Source organism: Gadus macrocephalus, chromosome 12, assembly GCF_031168955.1.
Source record: "Gadus macrocephalus chromosome 12, ASM3116895v1".
Lineage (NCBI taxonomy): Eukaryota > Metazoa > Chordata > Actinopteri > Gadiformes > Gadidae > Gadus > Gadus macrocephalus.
The window spans coordinates 9736269-9754377 of NC_082393.1; the positions used below are offsets into that span (position 1 = coordinate 9736269).

General features: G+C 43.6%; 1 protein-coding gene across 3 annotated transcripts in view; it reads left to right on the forward strand.

Moving 5' to 3' along the window:
* cachd1 (cache domain containing 1) overlaps positions 1-15131 on the forward strand; it is an 89023-nt gene extending 73892 nt beyond the window's left edge. For all 3 annotated transcript variants that reach the window (XM_060066506.1, XM_060066507.1, XM_060066508.1), the window contains exons 15-27: positions 412-593; positions 1195-1305; positions 1916-2038; positions 2604-2703; positions 3481-3597; positions 5456-5616; positions 5975-6061; positions 7646-7762; positions 7867-8018; positions 8883-9044; positions 10145-10222; positions 10661-10762; positions 13783-15131. In XM_060066506.1, the coding sequence (XP_059922489.1) occupies positions 412-593; positions 1195-1305; positions 1916-2038; positions 2604-2703; positions 3481-3597; positions 5456-5616; positions 5975-6061; positions 7646-7762; positions 7867-8018; positions 8883-9044; positions 10145-10222; positions 10661-10762; positions 13783-14033 (1743 nt within the window). In that variant the 3' untranslated portion in view covers positions 14034-15131. The remainder of the gene's footprint in view (positions 1-411; positions 594-1194; positions 1306-1915; positions 2039-2603; positions 2704-3480; positions 3598-5455; positions 5617-5974; positions 6062-7645; positions 7763-7866; positions 8019-8882; positions 9045-10144; positions 10223-10660; positions 10763-13782) is intronic.
* The last annotated feature ends 2978 nt before the right edge of the window (positions 15132-18109 follow it).

The following is an 18109-nucleotide window of genomic DNA, read 5'->3' on the forward strand; positions in this document are numbered from 1 at the left end:
CACCCCGGCCCCACGTTCCCGCCATTCCAGTGACCTTACCACCTCCTTTTGATAGCGCTAAGCCGCTGTAAAAGCAGCCTGCCAGGGAGGTGCAGGGATGTGGACTTTTATTTTACTGGTTTACCTCATTCTGTCCGTCTCTGTGGGTGGACATTATAATCATGAGAAAACATGACGTGCCTGCCATTCACTGCAGCGGTGCCATGACATCAGCTTTTCATGAAAACTAAACACATCGTCACAAGCCGTGCCATTGCTGCACTTCGGTTGTGTTTGACAAAACATCAGCCTGACTTGTAGTGTGACACAGATCTATACACTTTTGTAATTAAGAATGTTTCGAACTTAGCATATGCAGTACCATACTTCATCAGCTTTTTTCCCATCCTCCTTCTCTCACGGCGGCTCCAGTCATCTGTCAGGAACGAGGTGATGGCGACCAGTCACGTTACCGACGAGTGGATGACGCTAATGGAGATGAGCAGCCTCAACTGCTACATTGTGAGGCGTTACATAGCAACACCCAACGGTGTGCTGCGGATTTTCCCTGGGTCCCTGATGGACAAAGCCTTCGACCCCGCTCGGCGACAATGGTGTGTGTGTGTGTGTGTGTGTGTGTGTGTGTGTGTGTGTGTGTGTGTGTGTGTGTGTGTGTGTGTGTGTGTGTGTGTGTGTGTGTGTGTGTGTGTGTGTGTGTGTGTGTGTGTGTGTGTGTGTGTGTGCGTGCGCAGTTTGGGGCTTCTTTCGGGGAAGCTGCAATGGAAAGAATTCTCTGATTTTGTGTTTCCCTGGAGTCCTGAACAGCATGACACCGCTATTTTTGTGTTGTCTGCCTGATGAGATCTGCAGCTGACCATGACCTTAAATGTAATGGTTATAATGGATTAAGTGTAATGTTCAGTGTTAACATTGTTTGTCCCTATCGATGGAATATAATTGCTTTATTCAATATGATTGTAGATTTGAGCTGTTGACCATAACTTTAGTAATCGTTAGTATGTGTATAGTAGAATTGTTTCAAAGAATTATTGTCACTTGATACAATCATTTTCTTTCATATATCATAATAGTATTGATCTGTATGGCATAGATATAGTATTTCCATTAGCTCTGTCTCTCAACATGTGCCTCAATGGGAAGAAACTGTATAGGATTTAAGCTGATGTCCTGACCACGGAGATGTTGTGTCTGTAGGTACCAGCACGCCGTGGCCAACCCAGGCCTGATCACCTTCACAGGGCCCTACCTGGATGTGGGCGGAGCCGGCTACGTGGTCACCATCAGTCACACCATACACACCTCCAGGTGATCTAGCACATACATACACGCACGCACAAACACAATGGACACACAAACTTAATCAAATCAAAACTTTTAAAGTGTTCTTTATACGTTTGCATTTTGGAGGTGTCAGTGATAAAAACACTGAATTGGGTTCACAAGACTTGCATACATGAGAATACGAGAATTAGAATAACTTTTACCTTATTGTACAAGTACACAAGAGGCTTGATTCCTCAACAGCCATACACCTCAACATCGCAGCAGCAATACAAGATAAAGTAAATACCATAGTGAAAATATGGAAAAATAAGTAGCAGAAGTGGTAGTTGTACCAGCCACTATCGATTGTAGTGCAAAAATGTTGTGCAAATTACGGAAATATGTATTTAGACAATCAGTTTTTGTAGTGTGCATGAAGTGTGTTGGTTTGGGGTAGGGGACTTCTCCAGGAGACTGCTTGGGGGCAAAACAATGTGATCATCCTCTGGGTTTGTGCCCAGAGGCTTCGGTACAGATTGCTACATGATGATGATACAGATTTGTTTTCAATCCCGAGCCGTCATGTGTGATAATCACCATATCACGTGACTCCTCTTCCTCTTCCTGTCTCTAATGTCCTTCCTCTCCTCAGCTCCAACATGGCGTCTGGCTACGCGGTGGCGGTGATGGGCATAGACTTCACCCTGCGCTACTTCTACAAGGTCCTGCTGGACCTGCTGCCCATCTGCAACCAGGACAACGGAAACAAGATCAGGTGGGTGACCTTTCCTCTCCTCGCAATCCTCCTCCTCCTCCTCCTCCTCCTCCTCCTCCTCCTCACCCTCTTACATTCCTCTTCTTTTCCTTTAATGAAGGAATTAAAACAATGGAAGAAAATAAGGAGAGGAGGGAGTTGGAGGGGAGCGAAGTGAGCTTCCTAGCCGAGCTCCATGTTTTGGACTACCCAACCAAACTCCAACTCCTTTTGAAAACCCATCTAATCTCTCTCTCTCTCATTCATCATTCTCTCACGCTCTTTTTTCTTTTTCTTTCCTTCAACCCCTCACTGTGTCTTTGTGCAAGTGTCCAGGGGCTGTATTAATCAGGATTAGTCTAGAGAGAGAGTAGTGGGGGGTGGTGGTGGTGGTGAAGTGGGGCGGTTCAGTATTTGGCAGAGGAGTAGAGGCAGAGGATCAGTGTGAACAATAGTTCACACTGATCTTTGGCAGGCGTCTGGGGCAGAGCAGCATGAACAGAGCAGGACTCTGAGTGTTTTGACAGCAGTGGAAACCAGAGTGTTTGTGTATGAATATGTGCATGTACCTGCTTGCTGTGTGCAGGTGCTTCATCATGGAGGATCGCGGATACCTGGTGGCCCACCCCACCCTTATTGACCCTAAAGGTCATGCTCCGGCCGAGCAACAGCACATCACTCACAAGGTAGCGGTACCTGTCTGTCTTCCCCTCTGTTCCATTCTCTGTCTGCAGTGAGCAAAGTGTCCAAAGCACCCTCGGGCCATCCGTTTAGTTTGGGCTCGCTCTCTCTCCCTACCTCCTATACCTCTCTTTTTGTTGGTTTATCCTTTGTTAATTTTGTTAAATATTTACTTGTATAAGTGATGTCCTGCTGAATCGGTCCCACAAGGCACTTCATCAGTGTGTGGTTGCAGTCTATAAGCGGTTGTTAATATATTGAGTTTTGAGAGTTGTTAGCACAATGAATCGATCATTTCTACGGTCGTTTACACCGGCTGAATACAATCAAACATTTACACAGACAAAAAGTCAACACCCACACGTGTGCGTATGTTGACTTGACACACACACACACACACATACACACCATGTGCACAAACACTAAAGGCCCCATTCTCTCATATAGCTTCTCTCATAAGTTCCGAGACATAACATTAGGGGACTCAATCAGCGGGATAAACAAACTAACCTCTAATTCTTTCAATGCCCATCTCTCACTCTTCTCCCGTGATGTATAAATATGGAACAAAGGAAAAAGAACAAATACTACAAAGACGCTAAAAACTAAGTGAAATATAGATTGTCAGTGATAGAGTGCAGGACTACTGCTCTGAACTGGGTGACAGAATGAGTCTTTACCCGTCTCTGTGGGTGTTATTGAATGTACAATGTAGATGCCCAAAGTAACATCTGGTAAATCCCCCATCGTCTTTTCTCATCTCTGTCTATGTGGCGCTATAGGAGCCGCTGGTGGCTAATGACATCCTCAACCATCCCAACTTCGTCAAGAAAAACCTGTGTAACAGCTTCAGCGACCGCACCGTGCAGCGCTTCTACAAGTTCAACACCAGCATCGTGGTAAGCACAAACACACACACACGCACACGTGTGCATGCATTCACTACTACACTCATGCACCTACACACACATAGGGCCCTATCTTGCATCCGGCGCAAGTGACTTAGTCACTGGCGCATGTGTCGTTGCTACTGGCGCAGAGCGTTCTTTTCCCACCACCGCCACTCGCCGGTAAATTAGGGATTGATCATGCGCCCCAAGGGGCGGTTCGGCGGAAGGAGGAGGCGTGTTCTGGCGCAAACGGTATTTTGCCGTTTCTGAATACCATTGCGCTACTGACCAGGAAATACCTGGTCTAAAGTCAGTGGCGCGTTGTTCAGATGCTATTTTAAAGGCACCCAGTGCAACTTTTGAGGCTTAAAAATAAACATTCAATTTCTAGTCTTTTTTACACGTAGTAAGTTTCAATAACTCCATACCATTACATACCGACATTTAAGCAGCAAAGATGAGACGTCGTTGTGTGGTGAGAACTGATACAAAATCGATAACAACAACAATGCCGCCATTTTCTTTATTTTTTGTAACCTACAATAAATAAAGCAGGCTTCCAGTCAATGGAAAAATGGCTTCTCCCCACCGGCGATTGTTGTTGTTTACGATTTTCTATCAGTTCTCACCACACAACGACGTCTCATCTTTGCTCCTTGAATGTCGATATGTAATGGTATGGAGTTATTGAAACTTACTACGTGTAAAAAAGACTAGAAATTGAATGTTTATTTTTCATTGAATGTTTACATAAAGTTGCACTGGGTGCCTTTAAAGGCGCATGCATACATGCGCATGCGATGCATACGGATTGCTTGTGCACCTCGCGCATACACTTAGCTTCTCTCATCTACCTAGCCGCACATTCTTGGTAAATTATTTGGGAATGAACAGCTGATGCAGCGGTAATAAGTTGTACTTTTAAATCAATGCATCTGCAAACACCGTACAGCAAACACATATTTTATTGACACAGACATCGTGTAGGCCTACATGCCCATAACTTTTAGGATTGATGAGTATTTGATCGTGAAAAACATTGTTTTACCGCGAGTGAGTGTTAAAAAGAATGAATGAATGCGGGCGCGCGTGTGTGCTCTGTTTAAACACACGCAAACTAAACACGTAACGCATAATACAATCAATGGCAATGTCTATTACCGCGGGGACACATGCATATTAGGATAGCATACAATAGGCCTACTGATAAGAAACAATGTTTATAATGTATTGCGTATATCATTAAATATAACCACAGTTACCGCATATCTTATATCATATATGTTTTCTTTGCCGAAATTTATTTGAGGACTCAGTATTTCTGAAGTTGTGGAAGAAAACCCCTTATTCAATGTGTGAATTAGGCCATATTATTTGGCAATAAACTGAGCCATTTGCAGTTTGAAATTCATGTGCATCTGTCTCATCGGAGACTGCAGACGCGCTGTCAAAATATCAACTCGTCCGATTCAAATGCGCTCATGGCTCTTAAAGGGGATGGGAGCTGGCACTCTCATTGGTTTGTTGGACGTTATGCCCAAACCACACCTACGGGTAATTAGGCTGCTTCAGACCAACCCTTTTGACACTTGCGCCGCGACGCAAGTGTCATTTATCCGCCTGTAAAATAGCGATAGCGCCGTAGAACCGCCCACAAAGCTACTTGCGCTTTGCGCTTCCCACTTGCGTTTCAGACCGTTAAAATAGGGCCCTTAGTCTGATAGGCACACTTACAGCTTCTTACAGTGCTATTGCCCCACCGTGTGGCCATTTCCCATCATTACACTACATTATTTTTTCTGTATAATTGTTCCCTCTCTTTACCATGATTTCCCTGGCTCTTTTTAACTATCCTGTCTCCGATCAGGGTGACTTGACCAACTTGGTCCACGGCAGCCATTGTTCAAAGTACCGGCTGACCAGAATCCCCGGCACCAACGCCTTTGCCGGCATCGTCAACGAGACCTGTGACTCGCTGGCCTTCTGCGCCTGCAGCACGGTGGACCGGCTCTGTCTCAACTGCCACAGGTCCGTCTCAGTCATGCACGAACAGGCACAGGCACACACAGACTCTCAGACTCAGACACACACACACACACACACACACACACACACACACACACACACACACACACACACACACACACACACACACTATCATCTATACACAGACACTAACACACTAGGTTTTCATACAGACTAAACGTCTAATTTAAATCCCATCCAACATATTTAGAGTTGGTCACTTGCATGGTTGAAGGAAACTATAGCAAAATGAATGGTGTGCATGTTGTTATAATGCATAGCCAGTGGATGCCATGCCCTTCACATTTATTTTGTGTTGTATTATCTGACTCCATCGCCAATGTTTATGTTGCGGCTCTAGGATGGAGCAGAATGAATGTGAGTGTCCATGTGAATGCCCCCTGGAGGTCAACGAGTGTACCGGCAACCTCACCTTTGCTGAAAACAGGTCCGTACAGGTCACAGGCACAACTTTAACTCACAATTAGGCCCTACTCCTTAACCCTTCCCCTTATCCCTACCTCTCAACCCTACCCCTACAAAATGGGACGACCTTCATTACCAAGTAACAGTACGACAGTAGTCGTTAACAGGGTTTTGATCTTTAATTATTTATTTTTTGATCTTTGGATACAATATCGCTCTGGAATTTTACTGTATAGTTTTAATGTCTTAGGAATGCATCCCTACCCACATGGAAAAACACGGTATGATTCGACAAGAATATTATTCATGCTCACATTCTGTTAGAAACTGCAAAATTGCCTTTTATTTTGGATCAAACATTATACAAGATCAACATAATATATAAAAGCAGAATAAACATAGAACTTGAGGTAGTATCCCATCCATGTAAAACATAAATATCATACAAACAAGAACGAGTGATATAATGGAACTAATATTGCACATTACAAAAAGGCATCAATCGCAATTTATGTATAACTTTTTCAAAGAGGCCCAAAAAACTGTCAGTGGGTGGTTTAAAACCGGCTGCGGAGCCCCCGGCGTGAGTCCGGGAGCTCTGCTCCGGGCGTTTTGGTTGTTGTGCTTGTTATAAAGAAAATGCCTAGATAGCATTCAAACGCCGTAATCATAATGCGATGGTCAGAATCATTTATTTAATGATTATAAAACATAGAAAACACGTTTGTGGTATTCGATCCTGTCGCATTTTTTCGCCCGCCATCTTTTCTAGGATTTTTCTTGATTTTCCATTTTCTCCCAAGCTATTGCGGGGGCAAGTCACAACTGTAGCGTTGCAACGGTGTCCATCGAAAATCTTAACTTCAAGGGGAAGTTAGCCCTCCCCCTTACCCCTTACCCCTAAATAAAATGAGTTATGGGACCCCCCTATGCTGCGCGGGAACGCGCAGCAGCGAGGCGTAGGGTTGAGATTAGCCGGAAACAGATATAGCAAACATTTCAGATTTATTTTGAGAGTTGTTATGTATTTTATGATAGATTGATAATATATTTTATGGTTGGTAACTGGTATTTTAACAGTATTTCACTTGAGGGTGTGCTTTTACCGTTGTTATTAGCACCATAGCGATGCGGTTCGGAATGAGGCTTTTGTGCTGAGCCACACAAGCAAGCAACATCAAGCAAGCATCACTGATATTATATCACACCCTGTTGTGTAATATTGCTTGATTTTCTTTCTTTATCCAGAACAGTCTCCATCAATGTCGCCAGTTCAGTTTTTCTCCGGCTGACGGCCTATGTGCCTATCAGTCTGTCTTCACATCACTATGTCACCCATCTCCCTCATTGTCTGTCCATCTTCCAATGTTTGTCATTTCTGACAACAGATTGTCTTTCTGATGAGGACATGATCTGCGATGGCTTGAGAAGCCCGCCATTATCTTCCTTTCATAGACTGAACTTTAGTGTCAAACTCTACACCAACATGGCTGCTAATGTACTCTTTAATTTTTTTTTATCAAATCAGGTCATTTCTTTATGCTGCTGTTTTGTTCTTACTCACAATTTTGTGCGTGTACATTTGTGTGTGTTTGTGTGTCTGCAGGAACCCCAGCTGTGAGCTGACACAGGAGCCCCTCAGCATGAGTGGGATCGACCCCGGTCTCCATGACAGCCTCCCCCAGTGCATTAACACCCGCTGTGGCCAGAGATACACTAGCAGGTAATGCGCACGTACGCACACACGTACGTATGCATGCATATATACGTACGTGCTGATCCAGAAAATCCTTCTGGATCTGTTTTGACCGTGGATTTCGTTCCCAGCGATTGTTTCGGAGTGTTGGACTGCGAGTGGTGCACGGTGGATAGCGACGGAAAGACCCACCTGGACAAGCCCTACTGCGCCCTGCAGAAGGAGTGCTTCGGGGGCATCGTCGGGGCCAAGAGTCCCTACGTGGACAGCCTGGGGCTCATGGGTGAGTGGAGGCAGTATGAGTGTGGGTGTGGTGTAACCTTGCCTCTGTGAAGATACGAGCATTGTACACGTCTTGGCGTATAGCAATGCAGAGAGGGGGCTCATGAGTAAAGGAAGCCTTTCCAAAGCTTACAAAGGATCTTTTGCATCTTTTCAGGTTAAACCCCTCAATTTGAAATGGCTTAAAAAGGGATAGGATAATGATGTGCTCCTAGTTTTTCATGGCTTCAAAATGTGGCAGTATTGGCCGATGAAGAATGATGTACTACTCCAGCAGTTCCCAGCGATGAGAGACGGAGAAGCAGCTTTGTGAGGAAGTGGAGGATTGATATTTTTGGATAATTTAGCAGCAGAGCTTTTTAAGTTCTTCTGCTTCTTTTCTGGCGCCTAGACCCATTCTAATAAACACTCACTGTTCTTCCTGTATTTATCTCTCTTGCTCTCTCTTGAGCTTTCTTGTTCTCATGTTCTCTTTTTCTGTTCTGCTACTCTTTTTATTTTTTTACTTCTGCTCTATCTCTGCTCTTTATAATTTCTTCGATCCTTTTACCCTGCTCCATTCCCTCCGTTTCCGTGTCTGTATCTATCTGACTTATTAATATTAACATATTTATCTCTCTCTGCCTCTCTCTCTCCCCCCTTTCTCTCCCCCCTTTCTCTCTCTGTCTGTCTGTCTGTCTGTCTGTCTGTCTGTCTGTCTGTGCCTCTCTCTCTCTCTCTGCATCTCTCTGCATCTCTCTCTCTCTCTCTCTCTCTCTCTCTCTCTCTCTCTCTCTCTCTCTCTCTCTCTCTCTCTCTCTCTCTCTCTCTCTCTCTCTCTCTCTCTCTCTCTCTCTCTCTCTCTCTCTCTGTGTGCCACTCTCAGACGAGGAGGTGAGCTCTCTGAACATGATAAAGAGTGCCCCGGTGGGGCCGGTGGCAGGCGGTATCATGGGCTGCATCATGGTGCTGGTCCTGGCCGTCTATGGCTACCGCCATCAGATCCATCGGCGGTCCCACCAGCATATGTCGCCGCTTGCCGCCCAAGGTAGGCATGGGCTCCTTGGGACCTTCACATAAATTCACACCCATGGGCCTACGCTTGGGTCAGGCACTCAAATAGAACAGTTCTTACCGTTGACATGATCAGACATGGTTTATCGAGCTATTTTAGTTTATAATTTAAACCTGCAATATGTTAAAATGTATCTGTAACTGTAGTTGCAATAAAAGCCAGCCACTAGAGGCTGCTAGTGAGATTATTTTTTGGATTTATTTCCTTTATAAACCTATGGGTAATATTTACCAAAGAATGTCTTTCTGAAGTTAGAGGGAATAACGGCACACAATTTAGAAAAATTGCAAAGATGTTTAAGCAATATTTCAAATTGTTAGAACTGTATCTGAGCCACGAGCCACGTTAATACTTACACCTCACATTGTCCTTGGAATTGATATTTCAGTCAAGCCTCTCATTCTTTGGTTCGGACTGGAGGCATAGAACTGGCAGGCATGGGAGTTGGGCGATAACACAAACATTTGTTCCGCAACGCTTGATGTTCACTCCAAGTCATAGATCAAACATTTATACAATTATAAACATCAAAAAAATATGACTTAAACAGTCACACAAACGAGTCCATACACATTATTCCATAGGAATAGAACTACTTTGAATCCTGCAACATTTTAAATCGGTGGAGGTTTTAATTGGTGCAGCGCATGGTTAATGTGCTCTGACACTACCGACGTTGGAACCCTTTCCAGTATACAGACATGTTCTTTCTGTTGACGCGATAATAGTGTTGACTCTGACTCTTGCTAACATCCCCATTCATTAAATGCTCAATGCTGAATTGCTGTTTAATGGCCTACACAAGTGCGACAGCAAATGGAAGCCCGGAAGCAACTCGATTCCTGGTTAATGTGTCTGGGCCCCTTAATGGGATCCAGATTAGGAGAAGAGGTCTCTTGAGAGATTCAATGAGATCCGCTCAAATTCTCAGCAATTCCCAAACACCTGCTTGATTTCATGGTTAGAGGTCATCCCCCACCATTATCAAGTGCTGTGTCATGAGGAGGCATGTGATTATGTAGGAAATGGCTCACGCCTCTTCTTCCCCCCTCCGCACCCCAAATGTCTCCCAGAAATGTCTGTGAGAATGTCCAACCTAGACAACGAGAGAGATGAGCGCGACGAGGACAGCCATGAAGATCGAGGAATCAGTGAGTACCGCCGGCACCAAGAGGCAAAGTTTGTCCGCGTCAAACACCATGATTTTGAAGGTAGCCAAGCCTTCAGGTCTCCCTCAGAAGCCACTCCCCCAAAACAAGCGACTAGCTGGCTAGCTTTAGCAATAGGGTCTGCCTTTTGGTAGACTCTTGGCATGCACCATGAGTGCACACAGGTAGCCGGGGAAGGAAGGTAGCTAGATGGACAGGTTGGCCATGCAATCATCTCATTCGAGCCAAAATAAATATTCGGACCGCTTATCACAGCCCAGATATACAAGTCTCTTTCCTTTTTTTAATCAGAGCATTTGATTTATTTATTACTGTGAAGATGATAAAATAATTTCTGCGAATAAAAAGATGCTTCTTAAAGAAATGGCCTACCATGGTTAGCTGTGTGTTTTGAGACCTCTCCTCCCGTTCCTCTCCCAGTCAGCAACACGCGGTTCATGGCGGCGGTCATCGAGAGACACACACACAGCCCGGAGCGCAGACGGAGGTACTGGGGCCGCTCCGGGACGGAGAGTGACCATGGTAAGACACACACACACACACACACACACACACACACACACACACACACACACACACACACACACACACACACACACACACACACACACACACACACACACTGACCATGGTAAGACACACTGACCATGGTAAGACTCACACACACAATGACCATGGTATTACACTCACACACACTGACCATGATAACACACTCACGCACATGCATATGTGAAGGCATATAATGTCCTCACACACTTTTAAATACATTAAGCACTTTTAATTTGAGCAAGCTAAAAGTGCTATACTTTGACCATTATTTATGTTGGGGTTGTGACACACATGCACCAGAATACACACGGAACCAGACAGAAGGTCACCACGCCCATACCAGAAAGAGGAACTGGTGCAATGGAATTATAACGTTGAAACCATCAACAAAGATCTACTGTATAGTGCTGCAGTCTCTTATGGTTGTTTTTCTAAAAGCATTTAATGTTCATAATTGTATCACAGCCAAGAGAGGCTGTTGGTAGATGGTAGCTGACACTGTTAACTCCCTACGTAGGCTGAGGGTCCCCATTACTCTGTTGTATAACTGATGATGACGATGATGATGATCATTTGGGGAGGAGGAGATGTTGGTCAGAGTTTTGACGGTGATTGAGTGAGTAAGCGGAGGGCCTGGTTCACATCAATGTTATTTGGGAAGATAGAGCAGAAAAGCATGAATGTAAAAATGTGTGCAGAATTACCCCATCGTAGTGTTCATCACATAGTAAGTAAACCCACTCTGTCTCCCCTTGCATGGAGTTATCTTCTTGCCTGTTTGAGGATGGGTTGAACAGGGAGTGTTATCATATTAAGATTGACCTGCATGACATATATATGAGAAATTGGAGAGAACTGGCGCAAGGAAAAGAATCCCATCACATGTTGCATAACCAAATGAGAGAGAGTGAGAGAGGTGTGATGAAAGTGAAGGGCCGTAGAGGGAGAGGGTGGGGGTGTCGTTCTTTTTGGATGAAAGCAAACTTCTTCCAAGTTGCTGCTCCGCTTGCATCAGTCAATGTCCTCCCACCTCCAGCCAGCACGTATCAAACTGCCCCACCCACACACGCACGCGCACACACACGCTCACACTGACGTGTAAGTGAGTCATTCGGACACGACACACAGTGCTGAATGTATTCCATTTGTATGTCGGTTTGCCAAGATGTCTTTTAGCTGTTAACGAGGAACACGCTCCTCAGATCCAGCGTGATGTGGGCTCCTGAAAATTGTGTCTTTCTGTCATATGATGCCAGCATGGATTGTCCTTTGAAGACTCTTTTTTACATTGTCAAGCCAGCAGTCGGTCGCGGCTTGGCATGCCCTGCAATTTCACTGTCTTTCCTGTGTAAAAACGACAGAGTACAATCCCCCTTTTTCACAGAGCCGGCTTTCTTTGTTCATTAGAGTAGGCGGGCCTATGCACGGACAGTCGACCTCTTTAGAATAATTTGCATTGTTGTATCATGACCCTACGGACTTCAGTGGGGGTTTCATTCCGTCTGTGCACGGCACCTTCTCGCCAGAGGGGGCGCCAAAACACCAATTCCCCACACAATGTTTTGTACTTATTTTTTTTTTAACTGCTCGTGGCGCACCCCATGTGATTTGGCGCCCCCCACAAAGATGGCGCCCCGGGCGGCTGCCTGGTTCGCCCGTGCCTAAAACCGCCACTGGCCACATGTATTTAAAAGACAGACCATCAGACTCACTTAACTCCCACTTATACAATCACTACATCTTTTGGTTTTGCCTCTGGAGATTTTATTCTTAATCTTCAGAAACGCTCTTTTTTTCCTGAATATAATTAATGCAGGACTTGAGGCTTAAAAGGTTATTTGCTACATGGTAATTAAGGCTGGATGGAGGATTTCATCCCTCTGCGTATTGCCGGCTTCGAGTTAGGAGTTTTTTAAGGAGAGCTGTATAGTGGTAAACTGCCTGGTAGAGATAAGACCCAAGCATTGCTTTGTTGTCCATAAAATGGAATTAAAGGCCTGGTCTCCAAAGTCCAGAGCTCTTCATAGTTAATGCCTCCACATTTACTTTTAACACTCAGATTTACTGTCTTGCAATTTTTTTTTTGTTTTGTGTTAATTTTTTTTGAACACAAAACAAACGCATATGATTAAACGACGGAAGAGTCAGGGGACGAACCAAAGACCGAAAGGATTCATCCCAGGTATATTTTGATTTTGTGAGGCAAAAAGGCCTCCTCATTGGGATCACAACAGAGTTCTCATTAACCAGCGGCATGTTTTCATTTCAAGAGAAACCGAGGAGCATCTGATCATTTGTCAGCCTCCATAGACAACATGTTCTCTGTTGGTCTGGCAATGGGGAAGCAGAGGGTGGGGGATTGAGCTGGCCTAATCGAAACAACGGATTACGTTTTGAAGAACGGGATGCTTGTAATGATTCTGTTGGCAAACAGTTGTCGTTGTTCAAAATGCCTGTCTTCCGCTTAAAGGCTTTGCCAGACGTTCTCCGTAAAAGAGAATTGTTAAGGGAGACAAAGGCTGGGGGTGTAACATTAATTGAAATTATGAATGAATTGAACTTCCACAGCTCACAATTGAGGAGCCCAATGTCTGAAACACGGTAAATGTTTTGCTATTTTGCTAATGAGTGGACACATTTTCACAACTGAACCCATTTGAAAAGTTAAAGTACCAAGGTAAATGAAACCCAGAATGTGTGGTGCAGTGTGGGCAGACATGTTTACTGACATCAATACTTAAACATTATAACATCATTGTCTCTTTTCCTCTTCAGTTGTTTCAAAAAGTGTATACACACACTGCTTTAATAGGCTAACATTTAGTGGTCTAAGCACTTGGTGAGCAAAGTCCCCATCGAGTTGTTAATATGTGTAATCCCGACATAGTTAAATACGTTCAATGGCTGACTTAATGACCAGTTTCAGGGTGCATTTGTGCGTCTTCATGAAATCACTCCCAACTCTTTGTTTCTTTATTTTTGTGTCCAATTAGGTTACAGCACCATGAGCCCCCAGGAGGACAGCGAGAACCCGCCTGGCAACAACGATCCGCTGTCTGCCGGCGTGGACGTGGGTAACCACGACGACGACATGGACCTGGACACACCCCCGCAGACGGCGGCGCTGCTCAGCCACAAGTTCCACCCGTACCGCCACTCACACACGCACCACCACCCGCTCCACACGCACACACATCACATGCAGGCCGCCGTCACAGTGCACAGCGTGGACGCTGAGTGCTGATCCACCCCTCCTCGCTCAGAGACAAACGGCTGAAACATAATTTTTTTTTTTTAATCAAAGACTTGCGTCCGCTCGTGACTAGATGGCACACAGTGCGCACAAGGATAACGACACGTTGGATCAGAAGATGACCTGAGACAATGGGGCGTACGTTGAAGCGGGAAAATTAAACCCTGCAACTTGCGGACTGTTGAGACTGTCGAGAGACACATTGATTCCAAGTTCAACTGAGCCGGGGTCATTTTGTTTCTTCTTCTTAGTGAATTTTTTCCCCCATCAGAGTTCATTAAAGATCGGGCCGGACAATGGAGTTCCACATGAGTGTCTATGGCTGGGGTTGCCTCAAATGACAGCTGGAGCTTGACATGGATAAGGTTGAAATGGTTAATGGCGGTATTACACTGGGTCATGGTGAAAGTTAAACAGGATCGAGCAAAGTTATTGGCCTGAGAAGGACCAGCGACACATGACCATAATGTTACTTACCAGTATTGATAAGATTCACATCTCTGCATTTCGCTCTGTGAGCAGTTTCAAACCACAAACCCCCTTTTAGAGGGAGATTTTTTTAATGTAACATTTCCCACCCGAGCCTGGAAAACGGCTGTCTGTTTATGGATGTACCATTAAAGCATCTAGCTTGACTACATAACATTTGACATACAAACCTTGACAGAACAGAAAAAATATTTTTTTACTAGTATTTATTGAAGAGGTGGGTTGTGCGTGGAACCAACGAGTGGTTGCCACGGTGACCCAGGTCTTTGCTCATGGGCTGATAACCCTCCCTCAACATGCACAGACTCTTGGTCCTTGTATTCCATGTTCCAGTGGATAACCCTACGGCCCAACCAAACGGGTATTCCGCTCTACGGTCCGGACCTGGGAACTCTTTGACGACAAGAATGACGGAGTGCTGTGGGAAAGTTCTTCCAAGACGGGAACCACTCTGTCCTTTATTTTGACCTAATTACAAAGAAAATCTAAAAGTCAAAAAATGATGAGGAAGAGCCTGTCTCGGCAGAGGCCCACGTTACAAAAGCCTGTGTATTTCGGGGACACTGAATATGGATTCAAACCAGTTACATTCCAATTGGGATATAAGATGGAGACTCTGAGCTGAGGGAGAGAAAGATAGAGGTGTTGCTGTAAAGTGGCTTCACCAAGCTATAGGTTTTCTCAGTGGTTAACCACTTTAAATGTATTTTCTACCCTTTTGCGCACGTGTGTGTGCGTGCGTGTGCGGGCGTGCGTGTGTGCGTGTAGAGAATGGACTTAGTCATTTCACAATCCATTTATGTTTTTTCTTTGATATTATCTGTTCATGAGGTACACAGCATCTCAAGTCATGGCAAAGTAATATCGGGGTTTTGAAGATTCCAGAAATTCACTAGGAAATGTGAATACAGAATCAAAGATGGTTGTCACATGACCTGTACACTCTGTATTTTTCCGAAAACAATGGGGGGGGGGTCAAAAGATGCTCAGATATTTCTACCTTTTATATTGATTAGTCCGTTCGTGGTTTCTCTCTATATAAATGGATACTTTGGATATTGGTTTGCTGAATATAGTTGTATCTTCTGTTTAGGTCCATATTGGATGTAAGTAAGTACTTGGGAAATCAATTCATTCTCTTCAAGGGCACACTTGAGAGGGTTTTTCTAGTATCATATAATCATATTATTTGTTTCCAAAATGCCAACTGTAAGGTCTCCATAAACTAACATGCTACAGAGAGAGGGTATTGTGTATTTTATTTTGAGCAATGACCATGTAACAAACATGTAGTTAATTTTGTGTTTTGATGACATTTGCTTAGGGTGGGTTACTGTCACTTTGGTCAAATGCTGTTTTTTTATAAAAAAAATTGTGTACAGTCTCCTAACAGATTTGCCAACATGACATGCATGAATAATGTCACTCAAAAAATGTACTGTTGGGGGGGGGGGCATAATAACTTCAATCACTAAACATTCACTTTGAACCCTTTCAGAGCTCTGCATGATATGATCTGGGTCAATAACTGAATCAGCCATAATGCAATGCATCATTTTGGTGTCTATTGATCAATGGGAAGACTACACAATTTTTTCCTTACCATCATTTTGGTGTCTAATTGAACAATGGGAAGAGTACACGATTTTTTCATTACCATCATCTTGGTGTCTTATTGAACAATGGAAAGGCTACACAATTTTGTCCTTACCATAATTCTTACATTGAAAACTAACTTATGATATATATATATATATATATATATATATGTCACCCAGCCACGCTCCTTTTTTTTGTATTTGTGCCACCTCATAGTTTCTCATCGCTATTTTAGTGACTCATCAAAATCATTCTATCTTTAAATTGCTTTAGCAAATTAATTCTCTGTTGCAATCATTTTTTTTGGCCTGACAGTTTTTAAATTGGAAGATAATTTGTAGCAGTATTTACCAGCTGTGAATGACTATATGTGTGAGTACATGGAACAATAGTAAGTGAGTGGTTGTTCTGAAGGAACTTATGTGTGTGTAGATCATCTCCCCCCTCCCCTTTGTACCATAGAGTTCTCAAAGGAAATGTATTGCAATGTGAATGTGATTAAAAATGAACAAATCCACTGTACTCTTAATATCCTCTGCTGTTATTTTTTTTAAATTAAACTTAAAATGCTGTAGGTACGATTTAAGGGCTATAATCTGAATGTAATTTGTGACAAATGCCATAGCCTTCCGTTAGCTAATGGTGAGTGATATGCTCAGTGAAATATCTGTTCTGGTCTAGTGTGCCTGCCTCTGTATGAGACACAATTTTGACCTGACTCCAGGACAGCTCTTCCCTGATTGGTTCGGGGATCAAACTCTCCCTTCAATCACAGGCATCTGAAATGCAATCACTCTCAAAGGCGGAGAAACAACTTATTCAGATTGTGTGGTATCAATCCTAATTGAACTGTGATTTTGTGTTAATTAGTGTGGTTGATACGGCAAGCACATCTACTGTTCTTAAGTTTTTTTTATACCGTTTCCTTTTTTTGTGCAGTTAACTGCTCCTGCATACTTTCAGCTATAGAAACCATTCAAGCATCAAAACGTCAAGCTTTTTAACAATATGATGGCTATCCCGGCGTTTGTCAACTCTTTCAACTTTTTAAACCATTACGCTTTTTCTGCTTTTTTTTTTACAATGTAGGCTAAGTCAATTATACTTTACCTTCTTTGAAACTTCAACTACTTCAGACATCATAACGTGGTCAATTTTCAACGTTAACCTAAAACATTTAACAAATCAACACGCATCTGAAAACCAAATTTATATTATCTTTTTTTCAGAATTACAGTTTAAGTTCCATATCAGCTTTGATTTCAGTTGGTCTCGTTTTTTTTTCAATGGGAGGTCGGGCATTTTTTCCCGACGAATTTGACTACTTTTTACGACGTTCAGGCAGCGAGGACGTTAGCGGTGACAGTGTTGAGGTTAGAGGTGAGTGTTGAGGTTAGCGCTGACGTTAGCATTTTGGCAACCACGTTAGGACAAAGCACATTCTAGTTTTACATGGCGCCTCTCATTTAGAAGTATGGGCTTTTGACTGGGTCGAATATGTACCTTTTCGATCCTGTTGTCTTTTGGTTTCTGGTTTGACGTCTGAAGTCTTCTTACTGTATTCATCTTCAAGCCAAACATCCACCAATCCATGACCCAGCTCTGAAGGTCATTACGGATCTGCTTTGTTCTTGAATATCTTTACCAGCCAGATCACTAAATAGGCCTAACTCTGAGCCCGTCCAACAGCCTCAAAACATTTGTTGTAATGGTCATGTGCATGTCCAAGAAGAGGAACCCAACCGCGTCCTGTTGCCTGAAGATGTCATTTGTTATTCACAAAGCTCCCTTTCACACAGGTGGTGGGGTAGAGGAAACGGGACTGTCTCACAGATGTAAGAGAAGAAGCATAGCTAGTGCATGACAAGGCACGTCGATTTGAGATCCTATATTTTGTTCAATATTTAATTATAATTATTTTTTAATCATGGCTACGCCTGTGTGAGTTGTGTGTTTGGTTGCTTTTTAATAATAAAATG